At 39.8% G+C, this 17,544-nt stretch overlaps 1 protein-coding gene across 1 annotated transcript; it reads right to left on the bottom strand.

Moving 5' to 3' along the window:
- Positions 1 to 3,049: 3,049 nt before the first annotated feature.
- On the bottom strand, positions 3,050 to 17,538 carry LOC131937613 (Na(+)/citrate cotransporter-like). Its single transcript, XM_059295166.1, has 13 exons — positions 17,401 to 17,538; positions 17,070 to 17,185; positions 13,952 to 14,103; positions 9,547 to 9,637; positions 8,470 to 8,679; positions 7,904 to 8,032; positions 7,666 to 7,755; positions 7,368 to 7,472; positions 6,626 to 6,777; positions 5,689 to 5,798; positions 4,858 to 5,019; positions 4,345 to 4,482; positions 3,050 to 3,256 (listed from the first exon to the last, which is right to left on the bottom strand). The coding sequence occupies exons 1-13, from the start codon at positions 17,518 to 17,520 to the stop codon at positions 3,107 to 3,109; spliced, it is 1,725 nt and encodes a 574-aa protein (XP_059151149.1). The 5' UTR covers positions 17,521 to 17,538; the 3' UTR covers positions 3,050 to 3,106.
- Positions 17,539 to 17,544: the final 6 nt, after the last annotated feature.

Raw genomic sequence — 17,544 nt, 5'->3', positions numbered from 1 at the left:
TGAAACATCAGTCAGCTATTGAAACATCAGTCAGCTATTGGAACATCACTCAGCTATTGAAACATCACTCAGCTATTGAAACATCAGTCGTGAAACATCAGTCAGCTATTGACACATCAGTCAGCTATTGAAACATCACTCAGCTATTGAAACATCAGTCAGCTATTGAAACATCAGTCAGTTATTGAAACATCACTCAGCTATTGAAACATCAGTCAGCTATTGGAACATCAGTCAGCTATTGACACATCAGTCAGCTATTGACACATTAGTCAGCTATTGAAACATCAATCAGCTATTGAAACATCAGTCAGTAATTGAAACATCAGTTGTGAAACATTAGTCAGCTATTGACACGTCAGTCAGTTATTGAAACATCAGTCAGCTATTGAAACATCAGTCAGCTATTGAAACATCAGTCAGCTATTGACACATCAGTCAGCTATTGACACATCAGTCGTGAAACATCAGTCAGCTATTGAAACATCATTCAGCTAGTGAAACATCAGTCAGCTATTGACACAATATTTTACTAAAAGTTCGCTTATAACTTTATACCAGAAGCTAGTTAGATGGTGCGAGAGGGGATGGGAATTAATAATCCTTACGCAATGGAACAGCTTTTGTCTTAAACTCATTCTGATGAGCGCGCGTTTTGTGACGCTTGGTTCTACAACTACTTCCTATCCACCACACACACACCCTCTGTCTCTCACACACACACACCCTCACACACACACCAGAATGATTTACGCATCCAAAAGCCATTTTTACATCGTTTATCAAACCTTGTTGCTATGAAGTATCCTACTATTGTAAACTATTGTTAGTTATGAAGATACAGGAACGTTATAGAACATTGGTTTTTCATATCACAGCATTTAGTATAACCGAAGTCCTTAACATACAACAACCTACGCCAAATACTTAAGTCCTTAATTAGAATATAAATGTGCTACGAGGATGCACTGAATCTTTTGACGTTTGCACACAAAATAACAAGGAACTTACATGACAATGTGTTGACGTTAAAGATGATTCACTTTACACCTTTTCTTTAACTAACCACTGAACTGACGTGTTTAAAAACAACTCACACAGAGGTATTTAAAGATGCTGCCAACAGTCAAATGTCTAGGTATAACTGTCCCTGATGCGATAGAACTTTATAATCATTTTAAGTCATCCTTGTAGAGAAAATGTGCTAGACTCACTAGACGCCATTAGTCGAAACACATTTCTGTTTTACCCACACAAAAATACTACACACATTTCCATGACGTCATTGTTAGTGTTTATTCTTGAAAAGGCAGTGTGAAGTATTAGCATGAGACAGTGGCATGAGACAATATAAGACAGTGGCATGAGACAGTAGCATAAGACAGTGCCATGAGACAGTGGCATGAGACAGTGGCATGAGACAGTGGCTTGAGACAGTGGCATCATACAGTGGAGTAAGACAGTGCCATGAGACAGTGGCATGAGACAGTGGCATGAGACAGTGGCATGAGACAGTGGCATGAGACAGTGGCATGAGACAGTGGCATGAGACAGTGGAGTAAGACAGTGCCATGAGACAGTGGCATGAGACAGTGGCATGAGACAGTGGCATGAGACAGTGGCATGAGACAGTGGAGTAAGACAGTGCCATGAGACAGTGGCATGAGACAGTGGCATGAGAAAGTGACATGAGACAGTGGCATGAGACAGTGGCATGAGACAGTGGCATGAGACAGTGGAGTAAGACAGTGCCATGAGACAGTGGCATGAGACAGTGGCATGAGACAGTGGCATGAGACAGTGGCATGAGACAGTGGAGTAAGACAGTGCCATGAGACAGTGGCATGAGACAGTGGCATGAGACAGTGGCATGAGACAGTAGCATGAGACAGTGGCATGAGACAGTGGCATGAGACAGTGGCATGAGACAGTGGCGTGATACAGTGGAGTAAGACAGTGCCATGAGACAGTGGCATGAGACAGTGGCATGAGACAGTGGCATGAGACAGTGGCATGAGACAGTGGAGTAAGACAGTGCCATGAGACAGTGGCATGAGACAGTGGCATGAGACAGTGGCATGAGACAGTGGCATGAGACAGTGGCATGAGACAGTGGCATGAGACAGTGCCATGAGACAGTGCCATGAGACAGTGCCATGAGACAATATGAGACAGTGCCATAAGACAGTGGCATGAGACAGTGGCATGAGACAGTGGCATGAGACAGTGCCATGAGACAGTGCCATGAGACAGTGCCATGAGACAATATGAGACAGTGCCATAAGACAGTGGCATGAGACAGTGGCATGAGACAGTGGCATGAGACAGTGGCATGAGACAGTGGCATGAGACAATATGAGACAGTGGCATGAGACAGTGGAGTGAGACAGTGGCATGAGACAGTGACATAAGACAGTGACATGAGACAACATAAGACAGTGGCATGAGACAGTGGCATGAGACAGTGGCATGAGACAGTAGCATGACACAATATAAAACAGTGGCATGACGTGTACAAACAAAGCCATACACCCTTGTACCAAGGAGATCTGACATGTTTTATTTATTTGTCATTGATCTTTCTAACAGTTTATACAAGACTTGACTTAAATACTAATTTTTATATTTTAGCGTAACCTATAGTACAATACTTTGTTTCAAAATACGTACTGTAATGTCGCTAATTAAGTTTTAATTAAAAATCAAATAATGTAATGTCGCTAATTAAGTTTCAATTTAAAATCAAATAATGTAACCAAAACAAAGATGGCAGTACTAAGTTTTAATTGGTAAGGAATGAATTAGTGTGATACATTCAAAGAAAAACATCTAATTTAATCTTCACATCATGCTTTGTAGCAAGTTCACATCACGTTCGTTCGACTTTTACAACTAAAGCAAATATTTACATCACTTTCATCGTGCTGCTAGAATATATATATATATATATATATATATATATATATATATATATATATATATATATATATATATATATATATATATATATACGGTAAGCAACATAGTCTATTCCCTCTAGGACGCCTAGATGAGTAGTTAAGCAACAGTCTGAGCTCCTGAAAGTCCCACACAGACAGCGAAAAAATTATTCGTGTTCAAAGAAAACCTCAGTCAGGGTCCGGTTCAAGAAGGCTTCAGGAACTTCGTCAAAGTCGAACACGATGTTCCCGATGGTTCCCGTCATGGCGACCAGGCAGGGAACGGACAGGATGTTGAGCGCCAGACCTGTCCTTGCCTGAGACCAAGGTGAGTCATACGTTGATAAGGTGATTGACATAAAACATACAAATCACAAACTTATTCTTTAAAAAAGATGTAATTACTACTTTGCCAGGCAGATAGTTAAAATAAGAGAAATTTGGAGTAACGTTTCCAAGTATTGTTTTTTAATAACATAAAGTTTAGAATAAATAATGCATTTATGGCTACTAGTAAGGTAACAAAAGCCTTTAGTTTAAGATTAAGATTAAATTTGTTTCATTTAGTGATTTTTTTTTAAAAAAAGACGCATTAAGTAATTGTGGTCTACATACATAATGCTATAAAATCATTCAAAATCAGTTACAAACCTAATCCTATTGTTTTCATCTTTGACTATTATAGTTACTTGCAATTTTGTATAGGCTAAAGTACTGACCAAATCTAGCCAAAGTCATCCTAAATCAAGTCACTAACTTCTATAAAGTAGACTCCTTCCGAAATCGAGTCACCATCTCCTATAGACTAAAGCTCTGCAAACAAATGCACTCACCATGTTATATAAACTAAAGCTCTGCAAACAAATGCACTCACCATGTTATATAGACTAAAGCTCTGCAAACAAATGCACTCACCATGTTATATAGACTAAAGCTCTGCAAACAAATGCACTCACCATGTTATATAGACTAAAGCTCTGCAAACAAATGCACTCACCATCTCCTATAGACTAAAGCTCTGCAAACAAATGCACTCACCATGTTATATAGACTAAAGCTCTGCAAACAAATCCACTCACCATCTCCTATAGACTAAAGCTCTGCAAACAAATGCACTCACCATCTCCTATAGACTAAAGCTCTGCAAACAAATGCACTCACCATCTCCTATAGACTAAAGCTCTGCAAACAAATGCACTCACCATCTCCTATAGACTAAAGCTCTGCAAACAAATGCACTCACCATCTCCTATAGACTAAAACTCTGCAAACAAATGCACTCACCATCTCCTATAGACTAAAACTCTGCAAACAAATGCACTCACCATCTCCTATAGACTAAAGTCCTCTTTACATCAAGTCACCTTGTCCTTTACACTAAAGTCATGAAAGCAAATCCACTCACCATGTCCGTGATTTTGACTCGTCCATATGCAAACACAATGGCGTTAGGGGGCGTGGCCACGGGTAACATGAAAGCAAACGAGCAGGCGAACGTACAGGGAAGCATGTAGTAGAGGGGGTGGGCACCGGTGTTCAGGGCCTGTGGGACAAGCAAAATCAACCAATCAGATCTACCACAGCTACTTTCAGGTTGACCCTTGTCAAATGACTGACTTGTTGAAATTTGGACATCAAATGTTAGATTGCCTAGAGACTAGAGACCTACATCACTTGTCCCATTTGGAAAGTCTATGTGTATGGGTTAAATATTTTAATTTTGCTGTAAACTACCAAAAAATTTGATTTGTGTAATTAAGTTTTAATGTAAACTAAAGAAATGATTTAAACAATTTAGTTTTGATGTAAACAACCAAAAAATCGATTCGAATATTTTAGTTTCATTGTAAACTAAAAAAGAAATGTGATTTGAATATTTTAGTTTTACTGTAAACAACCAAAAAAATATTCTGCTAACCAGCTGGCCGAGAATGGGGAGGAGTAGAGTAGCGATTGTGTTGTTTGACGTCACTTCTGTCGCCGCGGCCGTGACGTAGCAGATGATGATGAGTATCCCCCACTGGTTGAACTCCCCCAGGGTCTCGAGCTGCTGCCCTACCCAGAGGGAGAGGCCGGATCTCTACCAACAAATGTAATCAAAGTAAGACGTCAGTCAACAAATGTAATCAAAGTAAGACGTCAGTCAACAAATGTAATCAAAGTAAGACGTCTGCCAACAAATACATAATCAACACTATCATAGTCACAATTCTGCTAACAAAGAGTCTCATACAAATGTAAACATAATGCAACTTCAGCCAACTAATCGATTCTGCTAACAAGCAAACATTCATACAAACTTAATAATATTCAAACATTTCATATTTGTATTAGAACTGTCTATGATCTATATGCATGTATAACAAAACCTTCTAAGCTTAGACAATCTTCTGTATTAAAATCTACCTTTATCAAAGTAAATGCGTGTGTAAAAACTAAAGCCAAAACATATTCCTGTACTAAAACCTTCCCTAACCAATGTAACTGTTTAAGCCTGTATGAAATGTAACCAGTGTTTCTATATTTAGAACATACTTCACAACCACGTGACTTTCTATGATCGATATGCGTGTATAACAAAACCTTCTGAGCCTAGACATTCTTCTATATCAAAATCTACCTTTATCAAAGTAAATGCGTGTGTAAAAACTAAAGCCAAAACATTATCCTGTAATAAAACCTTCCCTAACCAATGTTACCGTGTAGGCCTGTATACAATTTAACCAGTGTTTCTATATTTAGACCTTACCTCACAACCACGTGACAAGGCGTAGCCTCCACCCAACAGGAAAAAGATCTGCCACGGCACCCTCTCGTTGGCGATGGACCAGGTGAGTAAAGGTCGAATCACCAGGTTCCCTGCAAGGTCAAGTCAAAGGTCAAGGACTAGTTACCACCACATTCCAATGAAATAAGTTTACCTTGAAGTTTGGTCCATAATCGGTAACTACAAAGACACACCACTACAAGTAGTGACAACTATGGAGCCTAACTATCCCTGCCAGGCAGGGGCGTAGCGAGGGGGGGTGCGGACCGCACCGGGTGACACCATTTAGGGGGGGGGGGGGTGACACCAACGCAAAAAATAGCAAAATATATAGAGAAAAACTTGAGGGAGGGTGCAAATCGAAAGTTTGAGTGGGGGGGGGGGGGCGGGTGCAAATCGAAAATTTGAAAGTTTGTTCCCGGGAAGGGTCGCTACGCCTCTGGGGGTAGGGGTGACACCATAAAGTGCCGCACCGGGTGACACCCGACCTTGCTACGCCACTGCTGACAGGTGAAGGTTAAGTTCCCCTTCCAAAACTGAAGGTCTATGGGGCAATTAGAGTTCACTTGTTTCTATTACCTGGGCATATGAAGGGATAGTGTGGTCAGCACTATGCCCCGCCATCTTTGCTTTCCCTAACGTGAGTTGGGTACCCATCAGAGCTGGGTGGCCTCAGGGACGATCTACTAGCTTGAACCCGGATTCCTAGCTCTCTACCGTTAGACCACTCCGTCCCTGCCAGGGGGGTTACGCCCTTAATGTAGGTCTAGACTAGATACATAACCGTACCTAAAAAATTCTACTTCGTCCAACCTACCCCTAATTTATTTTTTTCCGATTTAAAATTTCAAGTAGATCTATATGTAATTGTATTTAAAGTATTTAAGTGAGAATTTTCACCAGATTAAGCAATATTTACCTTTTTTCTTGTCTCTCTTATGTGAATTATTTTTGTCCAGATTTTTGTCCGGGTCGGCTGCCGTGCGTTGTGGTGCTTTACCCCAGGGAGGTGTGGCGGGTAGACCAAACAGCAACACGGCGACAAAAATAGCCACAGCACCTTCTTTCACGCTGAAAGTGACGGGTTCAAATCTTTCTTTTATTGTTCCTTAATGTTACCGACATCATGATTACAGTTGTATTCAAAAGAAAAATATTCTCTCACAATTAAAACAATAACTAGTAGGATAACTAACGGAGGGTAAACATCACTAAGAAACTTACGGAGGGTGAAACATCACATCACGAGTAGGTAAATTTATGAAGGGCAAAACATCACAAAGACACTTACGGAGAGTGAAACATCACGAGTAGGTAAACTTACGGAGGGCAAAACATCACAAAGAAACTTATGGAGGGTAAGTTCTCTTTCAAACCTGACCGTATATAGGGCAAGTGAAATAGAGTTCACTTGTTTCTGTGACCTCGGCATATGAAGAGATAGTGTGGTCAGCACTATGCCCAGCCGCCTTTACTTTCCCTAACGTGAGTTATGTACCCATCAGAGTTGGGTGGACTCAGGGACGGTCTACTGACTTGAACTCGGTTTCGAACTCGAGACTTACGGGTTAGCAGTCCAGCGATCTACCGCTAGACCAATTACGGAGGATAAAACATCACTAAAAAACTTACGAAGGGTAAAACATCACTAAGGAACTTACGGAGGGTAAAACATATGACCCCACCCCATCTCTCCACCCATATCACGTGTCATCCAGAGTAGAACCAGGGAAACGAATAAAATAATGATCAAAATTTGGCCAAACCTGTGTGAATAAATACAACACATGTACAATCGTGTAGATACATGTAATATAAAATTAAATAGACCTAAATATTTATATATGTTACATGTGTATTCGACATAAATCCTATAAATCATACGTAAATGAAGTGTGTATACTACTTTGATATACAATATATAAAGTTATAAACCATGAATACAGACTACAAGCTTACACCATAGATCCCAAAGCATCGTATTCATCATCGAGGATCTTTTTCACTTTCTTCATCCGCATCTTGTAGTATTTTTCATTGCCAATGTCGCTGTGACGAACAATTTACATTACTTTTTAATTTTGAGACACAAACAACACATATTAAATGAATTGACCAATTACTCGACGTCTGAAGCATGCGACTAATTAAGTAATTGAACTGACCTGAAAAAACCTAATTAACTAATTGAACTGACCTGTAGCTAAGATAGGTGACCTGTAGCCACGCCCATGTAATGACCATCATAACGACTGACATGGGAAAACCGTAGGCGAACCACGTAGAGAAGGTCACTGGGTTGTTCAGGTTACGTGATGAATAGATGCTGGGTGGGGGGGGGGGGGGGGGGGGAGAGACGGTGTTTAAATACACAATGGGGGGAGGGGCATGGTGCTAATATTTATACTTGAAAATCAAATGCGACATAATGAATGATTAATTAATTTCTATCAGAACCAAGGACAGATCTCAGTCTTTGTATATCTTTGCATATAAATATATAAATATATATATATATATATATATATATATATATATATATATATATATATATATATATATATATATATATATATATATGTATGTGTGTGTGTGTGTGTGTGTGTGCTTGTGTGTACTTGTATGTGTGTATGAGTTGGGTGACTCGGTGTGTTGGTGGCTAGCTTAAATGTATGTGACGTCTTAAAGAAAATAAAGAAAACCTTTCTGAAAAAAACGTCGTATAAAACACTTCACATAACTCCACTTTACATATGACCTTACGCATCTGTGAAGGACTTGAGTACCAGGTTCGGATCCGTCCCGGTCAGGTTGGCCACGCCCCCGCAGGTGGCCGAGTAGCAGATGCTGAGGGAGATGGCCTTGCCGAAGTTGACGTAGTTTTCGTCCTCCACCTCGGGCCCCACGTCAGCCGCCGTCTCCTCCTTTAGGAGAACCGACGGGAACTCGCTCTCCTTGTACTCTTCTGTTATCCTGACCAAATGACAAGTATTCAAGGCTCAGTTTTAGTCTGACTGACATGAAAAAATTTGAGACATCGCTTACTTTACCCACCTATTTGCTAATTTACCCACCTTGTAGTGAGTTTACCAACCTGGCGGTCGTTTACCCTCGTTGCGGTCAGTTTACCCCCCCCCCCCTACGCCGTAAGTTTACCCACCTAGCTCTCAATGTTTACCCACCTTGTAGTGAGTTTAGCCCCCTTGAGATTAGTTTATCCCCTCCCCGTCGGTTTACCCACCTAGCGATCAGTTTACCCACCTAACTGTTAGTTTATCCCCTTGCGGTCAGTTGATCCGGCGTGTAGTGACTTCAGTTTTCCCTAAAATAAGTCAGTTTACCTCCCCCCTTTCAGTTTAACCCCCCCCCCCCCCCCCCGTCAGTTTACCCCCCCCCCCCCCAAGAAGTTTACCCACCTAGCGGTCAGTTTACTTCTCCCCCCCCCCCGTCAGTTTACCCACCTAGCGGTCAGTTTACTTCCCCCCCCCCCGTCAGTTTACCCACCTAGCGGTCAGTTTACCACCCACCCCCCCCCCGTCAGTTTACCCACCTAGCGGTCAGTTTAACCACCTAACTGTTAGCTTACCCACCTAGCTGTCGGTTTAACCACCTAACTGTTAGTTTACCCACCTAGCGGTCAGTTTACTTCCCCCCACACCCCGTCAGTTTACCCACCTAGCGGTCAGTTTACCCCCCCCCCCCGTCAGTTTACCCCCCTATCGGTCAGTTTATCTTCCCCCCCCCCCGTCAGTTTACCCACCTAGCGGTCAGTTTAACCACCTAACTTTTAGTTTACCCACCTAGCGGTAAGTTTACCCAGCTAACTGTTAGTTAACCCACCTTGCAGTCACTGTTGTTAAGGACTCAATTGATGTTTTTGGTGACCCCTCTTCAACGGACATGACAGCGGTTGCCGAGGTCGTTAGGTCACCTGTGTGTAAATTTAAAACAAAATTGATGATTAGGCAACACACTTAGTGAGACGACTTTTAAACAAAACCAGAAATGACTAGTAAGGACCTGTAAGGAAATTGCGCTAAAAACTAAATGGAACACCACTGCGATATTAATTTTTTTTTTTTTTTTAAAGATTTTTGAAGTTTATTCTTGTTTTTAAAAAATAACTAACATCGTAGATCAGGTACATTTGTTGATAAATAGACCAAGATCATATCACAAACTGACCTAATATTTTTTGCATTTACAAACTATTGGAGAAAGGTATCTGGAAAACATTACATGATAGTTATTAAATAAACCGGGAGTGATCTCCCCTAAACTTTCTCGAATATTCTTATATAAAATAACAGGGGATGGGAACTCGGGCTATAGCCCATATTATCCCAAGGTCTCAAATTTTTATAATTTTTTGATATGGTTTAGCTTTTGGGCACTGAATGAAGGAATGGCTATGGATTTTTTTAAAATCAATACTTTTTTAAATATCGATTTTTTAAAAAACGTCCCATAAATGGGACGCTAGCAACGAACGGCCCCATGTACATTTATTGAAAAATAAAATCATTTATCACGACATATGGCTAATCACGCGAAAATTAAGCTGTATACTGATTTTGTATTGTTAGACCAATGATTACATTGTTAAGGACAGCTAAAAATAATGATAATGATCAATTGGGTTAGCCATACCATGGTCTAAAATGCAAAAATTGTGTTCAAAAGTCTAGTTTTCTATCAATCTAGCATCCATCAAAGTGAACAACACTTGGAAATAAGTAAAGCTGTGACTAGTACATCTAATTATACACACATGATCACAAATATTGTTATTATTCATCGAAACTGTAATATAATTAAATATAAATAATTGATTTTTTGGGGGGCGTACTTGAAATTTTCAGGGGGGGGGGGACTTAAATTTCATGGGAAGGGTGGACATTGGTAAAAGTATGTTTTGTATATAAATTCCATTTTGTTCTGGGGGCAGAGCCCCCCCCCCCCCCCCCCCATCCGAAATGGTGCCTGAAAGAAACTCTGCCCTCAGTGAATTTGCAAAAGACGATCCGGTCCAGTCCCAGATGTCATCTAGCCATCTTCTCTTTTGTTACCTTCGCTATCTCCCCCCCCCCCCCTCACAGGCGTACATTAGGACATCATACATCTTGTTTCAAGGGCACGGATCCGTCTCTGGGGGCTTGTATTGAGTGTTCATGGCTCTCATCCATGTATGCACTTCACTATGCGAACAGCTCCCAATCTAACACCAGGAACCTCCTTAAAAAGTTAACGAAGTAAAACTAGTATCGGGAACCTTTGGATGGGAATATTATTGGGGCATGACACTAGTACACAGCTAATTCAAATTTCTGCTCTTGAGCTCTTATATGAAGAGAGTTAACCAACCCCCTTGACTGAATCATTTCACCTCAATAGTGGCCATTGTTATTAATCTGGTTTGTTATAATTTTAATATCACGCGCTAGTAAATTTACAGCAATACTAAATTAGTTTGTATTCAATGGTATTAAATACTTCAGTAAGCGTAATTCTGAAAACTGAAAAATAAAATGTAAGTTTTTCAATATTTGCAATGTTTTAATACAATAATATATAAGAAAATATTGCTCAAGGTCATAATTAAATATCTATAAATACTACTTAACACTCTAAAGTCAACAGTTAACAAAGTCAACAATTGTTTCACCATAATTAACCATTTAACATAAATATTTGCATCTGTGTTTCTCGCTAGTATCCAATAAATGTGACGTTTGTGTAACAATCTGCATAAATATAGGTCAAGGTCATAATTAAATATCTATAAATAGTACTTAACACCCCAAAGTCAGCAGTTAACATAGTCAACAATTGTTTCACCATAAATAACAATTTAACATAAACATTTGCATATGTGTTTCTCGCTAGTGTCAAATAAATGTGACGTTTGTGTAACAATCTACATGGGGCCATTCGTTGCTAGCGTCCCACTTATGGGACGCTTGTTGTACACTTGATATAACCAAGTAGTAAAAAACAATTTTTATTCTTAAATTTTTATCAGATAGAAATATGGTACTGCTACAAGTTTCAAATGTATTTTGCACTTAAAATGTTAATATTTTAGAAGATATGCATTTTCCTGTGCGCATGTTTTCTTTTTTCCGCCATTTTGACAAGTCCTACAAATCCGGCACTATAACATTTTTCTAAATTAATTTTTTTCACAAAACACACACAAATTCAATAGTCTAGCCATTTTCAAATACAATGAAACATAATTTGTGTTTTAACTAGTTTTTAATAAATTTTAGCAATTTTTTTTACAAGCGTCCCATAAGTGGGACGTGGGACGCTAGCAGAATATGGGTTAAACATGATTTTTAATCCATTTTAAATACTTAAAGTTTTAAAAATAGAATAAAATCTCGTAGACAAATTAATTGCACACCAAGTGAACGCCAAATAAAAAAGCGCATAATAGTGCGCAATATTATTAGTACTTTTAAAATTTACATTAGTTTTTTGAGAAATCGGAAGTAGCGTAAAGTACTACTTCCAGTCAACGGAAATTACTCAAAATTTAACAGAAGGTAGAGAATTAGATCTTTTACTTACATGTGAAATTTCATTTATCTATCTGAAATAGTACTCAAGTTATAGGCTTTTGAAAAATTCAAAGTAGGAAAAGTACCACTTCCGGTTATCGGAAATCGCTCAAAAGTTGATACGGATCTACGATTTTGATAAAATACTTATATATGAAATTTCATCAACCTAGCTGTAACGGTACTCAAGTTATCGTGTTTACACACGGACAGACAGACACACAGACAGACACACAGACATACGGACAAGATTGCAAAATTATGTTTTTCCGTATCAGTGAGGTGTAAAACGTCGAGATTTGTAAAAATATCGATTTTTTTTTTGCACGATTACAAGACTTTCTCTATACTTCCAGGGGTCGGCAACCTTTTGAAGCGGAAGAGCCAAAAGTTACAATTTTCAAAATTTCCCTGGTTTTAATGAGCCAATAACATTATTTTTATTTCAAATATTTTATTTTTTGGTTAAGATTATTAGTATTTGTTCAATGAGCTGGAGAGCCGCATCTTGATATCAAAGGAGCCGCATGCGGCTCGCGAGCCGTAGGTTGCCGACCCCTGCTATACTTCGTATAAACGAGAAAGTAAAAAGGTTGTTTTTTTTTATGTCACGAAAAATTTTCCTGAAGTAAAACATAAAATTAAAATTTTAATTGAATGATATTGTTACTTGATATGTATCTATTTTATTGGTTAAAACAAATTAATAAATAGCAAATACTAAATGCACAAAAACAAAGGAAATAAAAATGAATTTATTTTCATTAGCTGCAATATTAATTTGTAAAACGTCCTTATAAAAATTACTGTACACAAGCAGTTACTGCCCTTTATTAACGTCCGTCTCGTATGACTGCGCGGGTGATCTTTATAAGACAATTATCTCCCCTTTTGTAGTTGGAAATAGGAATCGCTAATATAAATTTTAATGACTACTTTTATATCTGATTAGATTGCAAAATCTTAATAGGCTAATTCAATTTCAGAGTAGATTGAATAAAGGAGGTTTTTTCCTCTGTAATCGGCAATGATTAGTGCATATCTAGAAAGTTTGAAAAAACTCGTGAACTACTAGTCAAGTCTGAGTGACCGGTTTTACACCAACCAGACACAGAGATAGGCTGTAGGAGAAATATTGAATTAGAGTTACAGCTCTTGCAAAACAGCAACAAAGAGATTTAGTAAGTATCGTAACACGACACGACAACACCAACTGATGAAGACACTACAACATCAACTGACCAAAACACTACTACATCAACTGACCAAAACACTACAACATCAACTGACCAAAACACTACTACATCAACTGACCAAAACACTACAACATCAACTGACCAAAACACTACTACATCAACTGACCAAGACACGACAACATCAAGTGATGAAGACACTACAACATCACCTGACCAAAATACTACAACATCAACTGACCAAGAAACTACAACATCAACCGACAAAGACACGACAACATCAACTGATGAAGACACTACAACATCAACTGACCAAAACACTACAACATCACCTGACCGAAACTACAACATCAACTGACAAAGACACGACAGCAACAACTAACAAAGACACGACAGCAACAACTGACCAAGACACTACAACATCAACTGATGAAGACACTACAACCTACAACATCAACTGACCAAAACACTACACCACCAACTGACCAAGGCTAGGGCTAAAAATCTTGTTCTCTATCTCTGATTCCTTCAACCTCTTCAAGATGGCCTCGACTACAGGAATCATCATGGCCGTGGCCGCGGTGTTGGAGATCCACATGGACAGGAACCAGGTGGCCAACATCATGCCCAACATCAACCTACAGGGTACAAGACACAAACATCATACCCAGCTAGAGGGTACAAGACACAAACATCATACCCAACATCAGCCTACAAAATACAAGACACAAACATCATGTCCAGCATCAGCCTACAAAATACAAGACACAAACATCATGTCCAGCATCAGCCTACAGGGTACAAGACACAAACATCATAACCAACATCAGCCTACAGGGTACAAGACACAAACATCATGTCCAGCATCAGCCTACAGGGTACAAGACACAAACATCATACCCAACATCAGCCTACAGGGTACAAGACACAAACATCATGCCCAACATCCACCTACAGGGTACAAGACACAAACATCATAACCAACATCAGCCTACAGGGTACAAGACACAAACATCATAACCAACATCAGCCTACAGGGTACAAGACACAAACATCATGCCCAACATCAGCCTACAGGGTACAAGACACAAACATCATACCCAACATCAAACTACAAAATACAAGACACAAACATCATAACCAACATCAGCCTACAAAATACAAGACACAAACATCATACCCAGCTAGAGGGTGCAAGACACAAACATCATACCCAACATCAGCCTACAAAATACAAGACACAAACATCATGTCCAGCATCAGCCTACAAAATACAAGACACAAACATCATGTCCAGCATCAGCCTACAGGGTACAAGACACAAACATCATGCCCAACATCCACCTACAGGGTACAAGACACAAACATCATACCCAACATCAGCCTACAGGGTACAAGACACAAACATCATACCCAACATCCACCTACAGGGTACAAGACACAAACATCATAACCAACATCAGCCTACAGGGTACAAGACACAAACATCATGCCCAACATCAGCCTACAGGGTACAAGACACAAACATCATACCCAACATCAGCCTACAGGGTACAAGACACAAACATCATACCCAACATCCACCTACAGGGTACAAGACACAAACATCATAACCAACATCAGCCTACAGGGTACAAGACACAAACATCATAACCAACATCAGCCTACAGGGTACAAGACACAAACATCATGCCCAACATCAGCCTACAGGGTACAAGACACAAACATCATACCCAGCTAGAGGGTACAAGACACAAACATCATACCCAACATCAGCCTACAAAATACAAGACACAAACATCATGTCCAGCATCAGCCTACAAAATACAAGACACAAACATCATGTCCAGCATCAGCCTACAGGGTACAAGACACAAACATAATAACCAACATCAGCCTACAAAATACAAGACACAAACATCATGTCCAGCATCAGCCTACAAAATACAAGACACAAACATCATGTCCAGCATCAGCCTACAGGGTACAAGACACAAACATCATGTCCAGCATCAGCCTACAGGGTACAAGACACAAACATCATAACCAACATCAGCCTACAGGGTACAAGACACAAACATCATGCCCAACATCAGCCTACAGGGTACAAGACACAAACATCATACCCAACATCAGCCTACAGGGTACAAGACACAAACATCATACCCAACATCCACCTACAGGGTACAAGACACAAACATCATGTCCAGCATCAGCCTACAGGGTACAAGACACAAACATCATAACCAACATCAGCCTACAGGGTACAAGACACAAACATCATGCCCAACATCAGCCTACAGGGTACAAGACACAAACATCATAACCAACATCAGCCTACAAAATACAAGACACAAACATCATGCCCAACATCAGCCTAGAGGGTACAAGACACAAACATCATACCCAACATCAGCCTACAAAATACAAGACACAAACATCATACCCAACATCAGCCTACAAAATACAAGACACAAACATCATGTCCAGCATCAGCCTACAAAATACAAGACACAAACATCATGTCCAGCATCAGCCTACAGGGTACAAGACACAAACATCATAACCAACATCAGCCTACAGGGTACAAGACACAAACATCATGCCCAACATCAGCCTACAAAATACAAGACACAAACATCATACCCAACATCAGCCTACAGGGTACAAGACACAAACATCATACCCAACATCAGCCTACAAAATACAAGACACAAACATCATGTCCAGCATCAACCTACAGGGTACAAGACACAAACATCATACCCAGCCTAGAGGGTACAAGACACAAACATCATGCCCAACATCAACCTACAGGGTACAAGACACAAACATCATGTCCAGCATCAACCTACAGGGTACAAGACACAAACATCATACCCAGCATCAGCCTACAGGGTACAAGACACAAACATCATGTCCAGCATCAACCTACAGGGTACAAGACACAAACATCATGCCCAACATCAACCTACAGGGTACAAGACACAAAAATCATGCCCAGCATCAACCTACATGGTACAAGACACAAACATCATGCCCAGCATCAGCCTGACAATGGATCACACATGGGGGTAGAGGCGAGTAAACAAACAACAAGCTACAGCTTTAATTTACTTAAGATTCCCGACTTATTTAGATACCAAAACATGTATACATATACGTTCCAATTTTTTAAGACTAATCCATCATTAATTTTCTAGATTGATTTCAAATATTCGCCAATTACCAGAAACAATTAAGAAATTATCTATGCACTTCTCATATTTAGACCATGGTAAGTCTCAAAATTTCCAAGATTAACCAACATTTATCCCAAGTAAAAAATATATCAAGACTACCCTGTCCCAAAAAATTAAATATTAATAGTCATATGTTAACATCATATGATAAAATACGAGAATTTAGGTCTTGCTATTCGCCAAGACATACAAATCCCGATTAATCGAACCCTAAAAGACGAATACTTTTATTTATTACAAATCCCCAAATCAGTTAAAAACTACGACAAATGTCACATTTTAAGCTTACCCCCACCCCTCTCAACATTTTACACTTACCATTTGGGCTCTACCCCCCACCCCTTTCAACATTTTACACTTACCATTTGGGCTCTGCCCCCACCCCTCTCAACATTTTCAGAGCAATCCGCTTGTGTATCTGCCAGTATTCGACGGCAGCAGCCATCAACAGACCCCCAATAAACAGCATGTTAGCGTCCTGGACAAGAGACAAACTGTTTCAACATCTTCTGTTGTTACACGTTTCATCAACACAGGTGAATACAGGTAAACACAGGTAAACACAGGTAAACACAGGTAAACACAGGTAAACACAGGTAAACACAGGTAAACACAGGTAAACACAGGTAAACACAGGTAAACAGGTAAACACAGGTAAACACAGGTAAACACAGGTAAACAAAACCCACTCACGTTGACGTATTGTGATGCGATTTCCGATGACGGAACAATTTCGAACACCGGAAACAGGAAGACCGGAAACAGTGCCGTCATCCCCACGGGGAGACATTCGGTCAGCCAGAAGACGCTCATCAGCACCAGCACGTAGGAGCATCT

The sequence above is a fragment of the Physella acuta genome, unplaced genomic scaffold (genome assembly GCF_028476545.2).
Source record: "Physella acuta isolate Inbredline_101_S28 unplaced genomic scaffold, ASM2847654v3 ptg000214l, whole genome shotgun sequence".
Taxonomy (NCBI): domain Eukaryota; kingdom Metazoa; phylum Mollusca; class Gastropoda; family Physidae; genus Physella; species Physella acuta.
Note: the sequence above shows the minus strand (reverse complement) of the source record. Positions and strands in the feature narration are given on the sequence as shown.